Below are 15,043 nucleotides of genomic sequence, written 5' to 3'. Positions count from 1 at the left end.
GATGGAAAAATAAGATAGGACAAATTTGTTGAGTAAAAACAATGTTATGTTTAAAATTAATTTAGTTAAATGTTACATGAAGAACAAATGCAATAAAATATATTACATTAAAATGAAATTAACGAAAAAATTAATAAATTTTAATGTTAACAAATATTAGTAATTTTTTGCAATTATCACACTTAAAACAATTTAACGTGGAGCATCAAGGGAAAAATATATTTTACTTTTAAAACAATTGTGCCAATCTCTGATTTTATATGCGACTTTCAATTTTATCCTCTAATTATGCAAATTTGATCTTAATCTACTTTTTATATTTCATAAGTATTATATAAATTAATAAACATAAAAAAACTTCGTACCTTTACATTACGTTCAATGAATTACAGTTTGATTGAAAAAGTGACAAGATTACCTTGGATTATCTTCAGGAGTTGCAACGGCGTCCTTCTCCTATGATGAGAACCAACGGAAAGAACGGAAGCGTGCAATGTAATGCTATTAGGTTGAAATCCCGCGTAATTCAAATTATATAACATCATCATACTGTCAATGTAATAGTTGTTAGATAATACGCAACATTGCAGTTATGTTATTATTCGGTAGTATTACATGTAAATAACGGAGTTTTATAACAGTTTTATAACCAAGTTATATTTAAAGGAAGGTTACATAATTATAATATAATTAGAAGAAAACATCTGTTATATTACATGTTGCTCCTACGTTATATTACATTTATATTTGGTGTTTGCTGGGCATATATCATTGTATTCGTTAGAAAAACGCTACAACTTTTATCATATAAAAATATTTACTTTACCATGCAAAAATTGTGCATGTTTCTTTGTTCTTTAACATAGATAATTTCTGTAAGTAACCACTGTGCTCACAATAAAGTTTCGTTTAAACCATTTAATTTAATGTTATATTTATTGGGTCTATCTCTGTTAGTTTACGAGATAAAGGGGGATGGCCACTTATACTGGAACACTCTGTGTGTATGTATATATATATATATATATATATATATATATATATATATATATATGTATACTCGTACACACACACACACACACACACATACACATACATACATATGCAGGGCCGCCGAGAGGTTTGCCGGGCCCCAGGGCTACTATTTCAGACAACACACTGTAAAAAAGTTTGTAATTTTTTACAACTATTATAATGGGCAATTTTGCGACCCACTATAATAATTATAAATTTACACAAGTTTGTTTTTGCAATATACAAGTAAATTGTACTTGTATTTGTATATTGCAAATACAAACATGTGTAAATTTACAATTATTATAGTGGGTCTCAAAATTACCCACTATAATAGTTGTAATTTTACACAAATTTTTTACAGTGCATGTTATAAATCGAGACATAAGATATCTTAAAGACGCCTTTAAACGATTTTTATTATACGTCTTTAAAATACCTAATGTCTTGATTTGACATTATGTTGTTTAAAATTACTGTTCTCCCTCCTTCAAAGGCAACTCTACAAGTTACAAAAAAATATTCTTTTTGCCATCAAAGCGAACTGTAGAAGTCGGTAGAAAACTCTTCACAAAGTACAGCCAGTGTAAATCAATAAAAAATACTACTAATCATAAAATTTTTAATTATAAATATTTACTTATAATTATAAATATTTAATTATAATTGTAAATATTTACTTGTATATAAATACTTAAATACATTGCACACGAAAAGGCAAAGCTCACTACAATCTGCATTACACAAGCTGGCTTACATTATTACACATACGTATTGCACAATGATATTTAAATATTGCATTTTCTGGCCTTTTTTGAAGCAAAATCGTTAATTAAACTCTCCATGTTGACTTGTCTCGCGAGTTCAGCTTCCACAGCCAACACACCCAGGCTGGATAGCCTATCCTGAGACATGGTGGAACGCAGAACACTCTTAACTCGCTTCAGAGTAGAAAATGACCTTTCAGCACTAGCTACTGTTGCGGGAATTGTTAGGAAGATACGGAGAGCGATGCACAAATTAGGAAACAAACAAGCAAGATTCATTTTTTGAAGAGCATTCAATAGTTCTAAAGGTTGCAGAGTTTCTTCACCGAAATTTGCAACGTAAATGGTTTTCAAATCCTCTGCTTCATTCACAAGCTCATACTGCAGATCTATAGAATACTTGCGCACCAAATTAGTTGCTCGTTTTTCAATTTCGTCCTTTAACATAGAGCGCATTTTCCAAAGGACGGAAAAGTTTTCACAAAGCTCTTGCATAGATTTAAAGCGCTCAGTTAGGTCTTCAATCACTTGATCTAAAATAACATAGAAAACTTCTCTTTTGAATGTCACATCTGCAGTTACTTGTCCTGCTCCGTCGTCTTCATCTTCTTCTTCGTCTGCCATTTTTCTTCGCTTACGACCCCTCTTTGTTTCCTCTTGGAAAGATTCTGGCCATCCGATATTTTTGGCCACGATGACAGCTTCATTCAAAATATTCTCCCATCCTTCATCACGTAAAGCCTTCAACTCTGCTATTAAACTACTTAAATTTTTGCAAGTAACATCAACTGTTGCCCCTCGAGCCTGAATTATTTTATTGACTATGTCAATAGGTTTTAAAATTTTCACCCAAATTGATGACATAACTAAACATTTGAATGTCCGTACATAATTCTTGAGCCCATTGACGTCACGCTGAGACTCTGCTGATAAGTTGAGATGTGACAACTCATTCAGTGCTTCCGCTATTCCTGGGAGATGAGCAGCAAAAGGTTTTACACTCTCGATTCTGGCAGACCAGCGAGTTTTAGAGGTTGAGTGCAGAGAGTGACCTATTTTCTTCTGTAATATTTCCCATCTTTGGGGACTGGAACTAAATAAATTATACAATTTTTGTATAACTCCGAAGAATGTAAGGGCAGCACTACAACTCTCAGCTGCATGCACTCCGCAAAGATTGATAGAGTGGCAGGCGCAAGCAGAATAGATCACTAGATTGTTGACAGCCAGTATTTTTGCCTGCACCCCTTTATGAGCACCTTTCATGTTGCTGCCGTTGTCGTAGCCTTGTCCTCGACAATCTGCTAAAGGAATTTTAAATTGCTCAAGTTTTGATACTGTAAGCTGGGTAATGACTTCCCCTGTTTTTTGAGCACAATCAGCAAATGTCAAAAAACGCTCTTCGATTTTATAAATTCCTTCAGCTTCATCGGTCAAATTTACATATCTTATTAAAAATACCGTTTGTTCAATGTGAGCAGAGTCTGGGGTTGCATCCACAATTATTGCAAAATACTTTGCTTTTTCACGTTCTTGAAGAATATAGTTTATTACTTCGGCTGCGCAGATATCTATAAACTCGTTCTGAATATCTGATGATAAATAGTGTACCTGTAGTCTTGTACCGGTTTCTTGCGAGTGACGCACTTTCCGTAAATGGTCATTTAGGATCGGATCATATATTGCTAGAAGTTCGAGAAGTCCAAGAAAATTACCATTGAAAAGGTCTCCAATTCTGTTACTGTCTCCGCGAAAAGCCAAACCCCTCTCACATAAAAACAAAGTTACATGAAGTAGTCGCTTTAAGATTTCTTTCCACACTTCTTGCTCATATTGTATAGACTTAAACAATAAGCCACTTAATGAAGTGTCCATTTTCAATTTTCTCTATTCCGTTTTCCATGCGATGTAACAATTCTTGTGCGAAGCACTTCTCTCATGTTCAGGTACTTTGTCATGTAATTTCTTCCACTTTTGTGTAGTGGAATAACCTTCAGATGATGTTAAAGCTGATCGTTGAGATTGTGGAAGTCTGCTGAAAATTCTGCATGGCAGACAATAGAGGGCTTTCTTTGTTCTACTCCATACTAACCAATCTCTAGGCACAAATTCACCATTCGCTAGTTTCTTCTTAAAGATGGAGATCGGCAGTACACCTCCTGTACTATCTTCTAGAAAACTTTCAGGCAACTTTTCGTGCGATTTTGTAATATCAATTTCAATGTTAAAGGTGGGCGATCCTACATCGAAATATGTTTTAGTGATTGGCGTTGACGATGCTGAAGACATTAATATTAAATTATTTGGAAGAGTATGATTATCAGTGTCAGCATCAACGCAAACAGACTGAATTTTGTCTTTATGTGATGTCGAAGGTTCTGACGTTGAAAAGAGCTCTAATGAAGTTGCGTCTTGAGAAGTAGAAGGCTTTAAAAATCTGGACAAAGAAAGTTGTTTTTTTGATGCGTCTTTAAGGTTTTTCTCCCACTCTTCTTTTTCCTTCCTCTTTTGTGCTCCTGATTTATATTTGTAGCTCATTTTTAATACTATTATTTCAAACACACACTTCCTGTCAAAGAAACAGACATGAGTGAATAATCGATTTGAAAATATATTGTCGAACGAGGTACCTAATTATCGGATCTAAATAATTATGTGCCAGTTTTAATCGTAACACGAGTACAATTACAATTCCAACACACGTTTTTTCTGCTCTTACCTTTCTGGAAATTGCAGTCAAATAATATCTATGAATCCAACACGGTGTCTTATATAAAATCCAGAAATAAATAACAATCTATGTTACAACTTTTTTCAACTTCATGCTATATGATCGTAAAAGAATTGAAAGCGCACGTATACGCGACTTTGATTTAAGCGACAAGCGAACTGCGGCACTGCGGATTTCGAGACGTAACATGAGAACGCTGGCGGAGATCGGAGGTAACTGATAGTGGCTTGTTTTATTCTCCGGTGACTCCGGTAAGCCGATTTTGAAAAGAATAAATAAGAGAGCGACGCGAGTCAGTCAATTAGTTTGCAGCTCTATTCTATGCAAGTTACATCGCGTATTTAGCGAGCTTCTACAATACAAATGTAAAACAAATAAGACGGTATGATTTGATGTGTCTAAACTAGATATGCTGCGAGTAAAAATTAAAAGATTCTGCGTTGTCTACTCCTATGTCGTATTTAGATTTATGTCTTTGATATAAATATATAATAAGAACATCATCAATTATCTCCTTATGTTTAACTCTATGAATTATAATTTATAGATTGTGTATAAACATGAACTTCCCCTCTATGAATATTATTTTTTTAAAACCATGTTTTTTATTAAAACAAAAGGTTACTTCTTTTGTGCTAAAATCCGTGGCCGCGGGCCCCCTATGAGAGTCCGGGCCCCGGGGATATAGCCCTCCCTGCCCCGCCCTCTCGGCGGCCCTGTACATATGCATACATATTGTAGACAGAGTGTCATTATAGTTCATATTATTTCTTTTAGCAGTTTTTTTCAATTTAATATTCAATCTTAGCTGGTTTTTCTTCATGATAACATATTTAAAGAATATTAAAAAGCATGTATAATAAAATAAATATATTTTAAAGCTACATTAAAATATTCTCTAATCTTATTTAGAACTTTGTTTAAAATTCCTAAAAAAACCTAGAATCCTGAGGGAATTGATTTATATTTGAAATGGATACTGCAAAAATTTCATCTTATTCTTTTTTTGTCAGTTACAAGTTAGTTGCAAAATACGATTTTAAACACTTAAATCCTAAATCATTATATAAATTTTAATTTTTGCAATTTATTTACTTATTCTAATCTAGTTCTCATAATATTAATTTGAATTAAAAAGTTAATTAAATTTTGTTTTGTATTTAATAACACTGAAGATTCGTATTCATATTTAAAAAATTATTCAGCCATACTTAACATGCGCAGAATCTCAATTATTATATATCATCTAGCTATAATTATATTATTATCTTAAAGCTATAATTTTTTAATTATTAACACACATAAGTGAATATGAGAGGTCCCATATAAAGTTTCAAACGCTTACTGTGTCAAGACAGAATGTGATAGGAGATTTGGACCAGAACGTAAAAAAAGTTTGAAATCTCCTCTTTTGATTGATATGCTTGATCAACTTTTTTGGTCAACTAAAATGTGAACGGCACGTCAGCATAGTTTTGTTAGGGTCTATGCAACCCATATAGTGTGTGAATGAAACTTATATATATACGTGGTGTGGCAAAAAAGTAATGAGACTGATTTTTTTTGCAACAATTTTATTTCATTCTTATACATCAATATTCCTCTCAAAGTAATTTCCTTGAGCAACTTTACATCGGCGGAAGCGTCGTTTCTAGTCTTCGTAGCACTGTTGGAAAATCTCAACTGAAATCACCTTCAGCTGCTCGGTTACGCTCCTTTGGTTATTGATGGTACCAAGATGACGACCTTTTAAGTGGTTTTTGACGGAAATAAAAAAAGTCATACAGATTGAGATCCGGGGTATAGGGGGGCTGGGGAACCATAGAAATTTCTTTTTTCCCTTTTTCGAAATCCTTTTATTCCTTCTTTTTTTAACAAAAAAATAGATTTCTGTGGTTCCCTGCCCTCCTATTCGCCGGATCTCTGTCCGTGTGACTTTCTTTAATCAAAAACCCCAAGATCAAAAACCATTTAAAAGGACGTCATTTTGGTACTATCGATAACATCCAAAGAAGCGTAACCGAGGAGCTGAAGATGATACCAGTTAAGTCCTTCCAGCAGTGCTACGAAAACTAGAAACAACACCTCCGCCGATGTATAGATGCCCAACAAAACTACTTAAAGGGGGATAACATTGATATACAAAAATAAAATAAAATTGTTGTAAAAAAGAGTCAATTTCATTATTTCTCTGCCACACTTTGTACATATATGTATATATGTGTATATATATATATATATATATACAGGGTGATTCAGAACGACCCATGTGGTAAGCGCCAGCGTCGGACGGTAAGTTGCACCGCCTTTGTCTACCATGTGTACACGGCCCGTGATTCGCTAAGTTTATCGTCTTATTATTCAAAAAGTAAGAGTCGGATATAATTTTTGTACAGGAAAAATCGTCTCAGAATTTATTCAAGAACACGTCTTTACAGGGACACATGGGTCGTTCTGAATCACCCTGTGTGTATATATATATATATATATATATATATATATATAACTCGAAAAACATAGGAAACACTTTCCACATACCAAAAATTAGGCTATTTTCAAATGGCTGTAATTCGGCGAAAAATCATCGTAAATAAAAAATGGAAAAAGCATTTTAAAAATTAAAGTTTTAACTTTAACGCTGTATCAACAAATTTTCAAAGTTTTTTTAACTTCCTTGTCTTGTACAGTAAAGAAGCACACCGTATTTTGTTCCTTAAACTTTCGTACCTTTGACACTTTGCAGCTCAACAAACGAATTTTTTTCCAACAATTCAAGTAAAGCTTCATAAATTACAACATTTTGCCTACAAAATGCTTTTTTTTAATTTTTTAACGATTTTTTTTTTACCAAGTTACGCAATTTTAAAGCTAAACCTGAATTTTTTACAAATAATATCCGTACTCCGTGAAAAATCATCGCAGACAAAAAATTAGAAAAGCATTTTAAAGCTCAAAGTTTCAGCTTTAACATCTAATCAGTGGTTTTCAAAAATTTTCTCAATTCCTAAGTGCTATGTTTTAAAAAGAATGCACTGTTTTTTTCCTTAAAATTACATATTTTTGACAGCTTGTAGCACAATAAAAAAGTTTTTCTTGACAAATGAAATGCAAGTGCTATAAAGTATGACATTTTCTCTAAAAAATATATATTTTTTTAAATTTTTCTACCATTCCTTTTGACCGAAGTTTTTTACAAAACTTCAAAGAAACATATCTTTTTACAGTACATTTTTCCAAAAAATGTCGTTTACCACCAATATTAACATTAGCATTGGCCAATGTGTACCACGTAGAGGTTGCCGGTTGGATTTGTGCACATCATGTGTGTTTGCGCGAGCGCGCGCGCGTGTGTGTAAGTGTGTGTGCGTGCGTGCGTGCGTGCCTTTCGTGCGTGCGTGCGTGCGTGTGTGTGTGTGTGTGTGTGTGTGTGTGTGTGTGTGTGTGTTAGTGTGTGTAAGTGTGTGCGTGTGTTTAATATTGTGCTTTCTCTTCTCTAATTAATTATCACTTGTAAGCGTTTTCACCTATTATGCATCTTACAATCCAATCCTGCAAAATGTTATGCTAAGTTTGTTACAAAGTTTTTCTCAATTCTAAATTTTGTTATGTTATTACTCAAGAACGAAAACGAGAACAAAGGCTTCTCTCAAACGGTTGCAAATTGTTTGTTTGCATACATGGCGCAAATAAATGTTATTGCGAATACTTTTTGCGGTAATTATTTGTCTTTGTAATGCATAACGAACAATGTCTTGATCTTATCTATTTGTTGTTATTTGAGAACTACCTTGTCTTCAGGTCTCGTGTAATGTCCCGTGTAATATTCTGTGTCTCAACCTCGTGACCAAGCTCAACTCACTACGGACACGGATGTACCAATACCTTGCGCCACATAACGCATACTAAAACCTTGCAAAAGCTCGATTATGTGTGCAACTTCCACTGCCGATAAATGTCTAAGCGGCATTTTAAAAATTTCGTGTTGCTTATCATACTGCTAGAATCGCCGGCGTACTAAATAAAATTTTATTATATTATGCATGCAATGTTTACCTATAGTTATCTTTGTCTAAAAAGAGATTTTCTTTAGAGTAAGATAACTATATGTTTACATATAGTCATCGTTATCTAAATAGAGATTTTCTTTTTCTAAAGAGAGAATTTCTTTTCAGATAAAGATAAAAAAAGTACGATTCTTGCAGTGTGATAAGCGACACGAAATTTTCAAAATGCCACGTAGACTTATTAGCCATTTATTGGCAGTAAAAGTTGCACGCATAATCGCGTTTTTGTAAAAAAGTTTTAGTATGCGTTATGTGGCGCAAGGTATTGGTGCATTCGTGTGCGTATTGAGTAGAGCTGGTCACGATATCACAAGACACAGGATATTACACGAGACGTGAAAACAGTGTTGTTCTCGAATAACAATAAATAGACAAGATTGAGACATTATTCGTTATGCCTTACAAAGATAAATAATTACCGCAAAAAGTATTCGCTATAATATTTATTTGCGTCATGTATGCGAACAAACAATTTGCAACCGTTTGAGAGAAAGTCTTCGTTCTCGTTTTCGTTCTCGAGTAACGACATAAAAAAATTTTGAAAAATTGAGAGAAACTTTAAGACAAACTTAGCATAACGTTCCGCACACACACACATACACACATGCACGCACGCACGCACACGATGTGCAAAAATCCGACCGGCAACTTCCAGTCACGTGGTGCACATTGGATAATGCTAATGTTGGCGGTAAACGTCATTTTTCGGAAAAATGTACTGTAAAAAAAATGTTTTTTCAAAGTTTTGTAATTCGGTTAAAAAAAAATCTTATTGTTAAGAAAATTTTAAAAAAAGTATTTTGTAGAGAAAATGTCATACTATGGCACTTGTATTTTATTTGTCGAGAAAAATTTTTTTATTGAGCTACAAGCTGTCAAAAATATGTAACTTTAAGGAAAAAAATAGTACATCCTTTTGGAACATAGCACTGAGAAATTAAGAGAATTTTTAAAAACCATTGATTGGATGTTAAAGCTGAAACTTCGAGCTTTAACTTTTTTGCTCTTTCAATTTTTTGTCTACGATGATTTTTTACAGAATATGGATATTGTTTGTAAAAAATGCTTTAGCTTCAGGTTTAGCCGAGGTTTAGCTTCAAACTCGATCAAAAAAAGTCGTAAAAAAATTTAAAGAAAAGCATTTTGTAAGCAAATTGTTGTAGTTTATGAAGCTTTACTTGAATTGTTCCAAAAAAATTTGTTTTTCGAGCTGCAAGGTGTCAAAAGTACAAAATTTTAAGGAATAAAAGGTGTGCTTTTTTACTGCACAAAACAAGGAAGTTAAAAGAACTTTGAAAATCTGTTGATACAACGTTAAAATTGAAATTTCAAGCTTCAAAATACTTTTTTCGTTTTTTATTTGCAATGATTTTTCTCCTAGTTACAGCCATTTAAAAATAGCCTAATTTTTGTGTCTAAAAAGTGTTCCCTATTTTCTTTTGGTAGTATATATACATATATACAGCTAGAAAACTAAAACTTATGCTCTCGTGAGTTAATAGAGCAAGTCATACTGAGAAGAAAAATTCTTTACCATTTTTCATTATTCGCAATAGTTATCGAAATAAGAGAAATTTTCTCTACCTACAGCACGCGGAGATCGCCTGTCCGTTGCAAAACCATAGGCAGCCGCGTCAGACGATACGGGAAAGCCATTGCTGTTTCTTCCTTCTTACCGCGCTGCCTGCCGCGGCTGCCTATGGTTTAGCGACGGACGGACGGTCTCCGCGATGGGTAGAGAAAATACGCGCTCATTTGACGAACTTTACTAATTTTTCTCAATAAAAAAAGAATTATTGTAGAAACTTAATCTAGTTTCGATAATGAATGATTGTGAGCAAATTAACGTTGTAGGGTAAAATGAGTTTTTCATGTTTTTTTTTGAAGAATTAGTACAAATCAAATGATTTTTTTAATTATTTCAAATATTTTTACTTATACACGGAAAAAAGTTAATATTAAATATTACTATAATGTGAAAATAACTGCGAACCATCAAAGAATTATAAGTTTAAATGCTATAGCTATTATAGAGAGAGGGAAGGATTTTATTGCTCTATTTTCAATTATTTATTATTTACAAATGTTGATTAAACTTAGAAGTAGATTTAAGGTTGGTTTTATGGTTGTTTTGACTGAATTTTTTTGGTGTTCCACTTTACCCCACCATTTTTCAAAAGTCCAAAATTTTTCGTTTTTTAAGAAATAGCTAAAGATATAACTTAAAATCAAAATTTTAAAAATCCACAATTATAAAAAGTTAATTTTTTTGTCCTCTAGTGAAAAGAATCATTGATTGTTCAAAAATTCGCATATATATGCGTATATGATCTCATGTCTGCTGTGCGTCCAACGACAAAGTTGACATTAATAAAAACATTTATAACAATAATTTCTATAATCCATGTTTTACGTACAGCCTATTCTGCTCAACCAACAAAATAAAAAAAGCTAAAAATATAGTGGACCTTCTCGTAGAAACGCGCGTGCTAACAAGGGGAGGATCCGACAATGATCTCGACACTTTTAATAAAATTTTATGAGTGTGTAGTACACTCACACTTTTAATGTAAGTAGATGTAATAGGCAGGTTCAAAACCATCGGGAAATGAGGGGAGGTGAGGGGCGAGGGGAAATGTAGGCGCGCGGGTACCCGCGGTACTTACCGCGGAGTGGGTGGTGATCCGCAAGGTCTGACGTGGGAGGTGAGAAATCAGCACGCGGTACTGACCGCGTGTAGGAGTCAGCCCCCGGGGTCCTACCAGCGAGTGGGGAGTGATACAATAGAGTAAGTGATGATCCTCATGGTGGGTGGTATCACCCACTGACCTAGAGGTGGGACCGATTAATAGGTGGGGGTACACCCGCGCGGCAGAACGGTATGTAATCGCCGAGGATGATGATGTTAGGGAAAGGGAAATTCCATGGCTTTAAATCGGCAGTATACAGGGTGTCAGGTAAATACCGCCCCTGGTTTCGTGGATTGATAGATCAAGTAAAACTGAGCAGAAAAGTCCTTTACCATTTTTGAATACTGGCCATAGTTAACGAGATAAGAATTAATAAAGTCTGAGAATGAGCGCTTATCACCGCGTGTATCACCGCGCCCAAGGACCGCCCACCGGTCGACGAGACGTAGGCAGCCGGGGCCTTCTCCCTCCTTGCCGCGCCGCTCATGGGCCGTAACTACTTTTGCTTTTTCCTCCTGACCGCGCCGCGTCGTCAGCCGCGGCTGTCTATGTCTCGGTGATCGACGGGCGGTCCTTGCGCGCGGTGATACGCGCGGCGATACGCGCTTATTCGCAGACTTTATTAATTTTTATTTCGTTAACTATGGCGAGTATTAAAATATGGTAAAGGACTTTACTGCTCAGTTTTACTTGATCTATTAATCCACGAAACCAGAGGCGGTATTTACCTGACACCTTGTATATATATATATATATATATATATATATATATATATATACAAGGTGTCAGGTAAATACCTATATATATATGTATGTGTGTGTGTGTGTGTGTGTGTGTGTGTGTGTGTGTGTGTGTGTGTGTGTGTGTGTGTGTGTGTGTGTGTATATATATATATATATATATGTATACCAGGTGTATGCATAAGTTCTTTCCGGTTTCACTAAGAGATTGCGCCAGCGAAAAGTACGCAGCGTATTAATTTGACACATACGTCATTTTGTTCGTCTGACATAGAACTACAAACACAGACAAGTTGAGTCCGCCAAAAACTAGCGTCTTTGTTTTATTGTTCAGTGATCATGTCGAGTTTTGTGCCCGAAAAACAACATTTGCGGCTCGCATTGCTTTTTTTATTTATTCAAAAAAAAGGCTGTTGAAAGTCATCATTTGCTGGTAGAAACATATGGTGAACACGCTCCATCGATTAGAACATGTGAGATATGGTTTCGACAATTTAAAAGTGGTGATTTCAATGTGAAAGACAGTGAGCGCTCTGGTAGACCACAAAAATGCGAAGACGAGCAATTGCAGGAGTTATTGTATGATAACCTAACTCAAACTCAACGGCAATTAGCAGAAGCATTACATGTATCACAAGAAACAATTAGCAGACGTTTACGAGCAATGGTAAAGATCAATAAACTCGGTAAATGGGTCCCACACAATTTGAATGAACGTCAAATGGAAAATCGCAAAGTCACTTGTGAAATGCTGCTTTAACGCCACGAAAGGAAATCATTTTTGTATTAAATTGTGACGGGTGACGAAAAACGAATGGATTTATTTTGAAAACCCGAAGCAGAAAAAATCGTGGCTTTCATCTGGCGAAGCCGGTCCCTCAACACCAAGGCCAAATCGCTTCGGCAAGAAGACCAAGCTCTGTGTCTGGTGGGACCAGAGCGGTATTGTGTATTATAAACTCTCGAAGCCCGGCGAAACCGTTAATACACAACGCTATCGCCAACAAATGATTAATTTAAACCACGCATTAATCGAAAGACGATCGGAATGGGCCAGAAGACATGACAAAGTGATTTTGTTACACGACAATGCGCCGTCTCACACAGCAAAACCAGTGAAAGACACCTTAAAATCTCTTGGATGGGACATTTTTCCGCACCCGCCGTACTCCCCAGACCTGGCGCCATCTGACTATCACCTCTTCGCATCAATGGGGCACGCGCTCGCAGAGCAGTACTTCGAGGCAGCAATTTCGAGGAAGTTGGAAAATGGCTCGACAAATGGTTTGCCGCAAAAAACAAGCAGTTTTTCTGGTATGGTTTTCATAAATTACCTGAAAGTTGGACGAAATGTGTAGAAGCCGATGGCTAATATTTTGAACAAAAAAAAATTAATTTCCCTTGAAAATTACGTGTTTTTTTTTTACCGAAAAACCGGAAAAAACTTATGCATACACCTGGTATACATATATATATTTACAATTCCCCGGCGCTTTTTTGCGGCACTTTTCCGCCTCGTTTTTTCGCAGCGCTTTTTTCCAACGCTTTTTCGTAGCGCTTTTCCGCGGCGCTTTTTTGTGACGTTTTTCCGCGGAGCATTTCCGCGGTAATTTCTGCGCCGATTTCCGCGGCGTTTTTTGTGGAGCGCGAATTCGCCGATATTTTTGCGGCGCGCAATTTTGCGACTATTTCCGCGGGGCCCGCCGCCGCCGCCACCTTTGCCGCCGCGCGCAAAATCCGCGGACAGAGAAAATAAAAAAAATAATTTTTTAAACTTACCACCTCCGCCTCGGTCCGCCACCGCCTCGGTTTAACCACCACTTCGGTCCGCCACCACCGCCACCACCACCACCACTACCACCACCACCACCACCACCACCACCACCACCACCACCACCATCACCACCACCATCACCACCATCACCACCATCATCACCACCACCACTACCACACTATTATTAGTTTTTTTCAACAAATTAACTTGATGGTACCATTCGTACCATGCGTCATCCTGTTGTGGTATCTACCACAATAATGATGGAGGCAAGTTCAAAGCGGTATTGTACCGCGCGTTGTTCTATTCTGGTGGATACCACAATGTTCATAAAAACAGGTACAAATATCTGCTTCTTCTTCTCCGCGCGAAGATCCATTTTTATATTTTTTACACATCACAATCTTTATTTTGCGACGGTGTAATTGAGACTGACAAAGAGCTTGCTCAGCAAGAGCATCCTCCGTCGCATTGTGTATTTTGACGGCGGCTAATCACAAATTTATACGATTACATTGAAGGCGAAGATAAAAGATATACGATTACGTAGGCAAAGCAAACTAGCCGCTACTTTATGCTTGCTATTATATTATATTATATTATAATTATTTCCAGAAGACCTATTTTATTGTTCCTGACTCCATTCTTTGAAAGGCAGTATTATAATACATATGGACTTCCGTTTTCGGAGCGAGCGAGGGCAGACATGTGTGAAAAGAGAGGTTTTATTTGAGGCAAAGAGCAATTGTGGGGAGTGAAGGGGGAAAGTAGAGTGTGTGAGAGGAGAATGAGTGGGGAGGAAAAGTGGAATGAGTGAAGGAAGAGTGATCGAATGGAGTGCAGGAAAGAGAGTATGTGTGGAAGCGAGAGCAGTGTAGAAGTAAGGTCAGGAGTAGTGAAGCAAAAAGGGGACAAGGGGAGGTTGGGAAAGAAAGGAAGGAGCGCGCAAGCGTGAGCACGGGCACGGAGTGTACAGTGAGTATAAAGGCAGGACAAGCAAGAGAGTCGGCAAGCGGCGCGACGAGGTGCGCACGCGCAAGCAGAGAGCAGGAGGAGTAGAAATAGGCGGACTAGGTAAGGAGAGAGCGGACGGTAAGAGAGTTACAGGTGTGTGGAGACGGACGGAAAGGAAGGATGGGGAATGAGGATCTGACGGGGACAAGGGCGATGGAGATAAAAAGCGGGGGAGGGGGCGCAGTGGGAATACAGCGGGAGTATTGGAGATGTTGAAGAGGAAAATAGAAGTAGAGGCAGGAGAGAAA

General features: G+C 36.5%; 3 protein-coding genes across 8 annotated transcripts in view; 1 reads left to right on the top strand and 2 right to left on the bottom strand.

Moving 5' to 3' along the window:
• LOC105199835 (B9 domain-containing protein 2) overlaps window positions 1-15,043 on the top strand; it is a 61,150-nt gene that overhangs the window by 13,078 nt on the left and 33,029 nt on the right. For 2 of the 6 annotated variants that reach the window (XM_039451127.1, XM_039451125.1), the window contains exon 3: window positions 6,762-6,804. The exons of 3 other annotated variants lie outside the window; for them this stretch is intronic. The gene's annotated coding sequence lies outside the window, so the exon portion shown is untranslated. Of the gene's footprint in view, window positions 1-6,761; window positions 6,805-15,043 lie in introns of those variants that run through there. One more of the 6 variants, XM_039451130.1, reaches the window with a different exon arrangement.
• LOC105204770 (zinc finger MYM-type protein 1-like) lies at window positions 1,803-3,656 on the bottom strand. Its single transcript, XM_011173960.3, has one exon. The coding sequence runs from the start codon at window positions 3,654-3,656 to the stop codon at window positions 1,803-1,805; it is 1,854 nt and encodes a 617-aa protein (XP_011172262.3).
• Window positions 3,669-4,319, bottom strand: LOC120358090 (zinc finger MYM-type protein 5-like). The gene has a single exon (XM_039450810.1). The coding sequence runs from the start codon at window positions 4,317-4,319 to the stop codon at window positions 3,669-3,671; it is 651 nt and encodes a 216-aa protein (XP_039306744.1).

The sequence above is a fragment of the Solenopsis invicta genome, chromosome 6, assembly GCF_016802725.1.
Source record: "Solenopsis invicta isolate M01_SB chromosome 6, UNIL_Sinv_3.0, whole genome shotgun sequence".
Lineage (NCBI taxonomy): Eukaryota > Metazoa > Arthropoda > Insecta > Hymenoptera > Formicidae > Solenopsis > Solenopsis invicta.
Note: the sequence above shows the minus strand (reverse complement) of the source record. Positions and strands in the feature narration are given on the sequence as shown.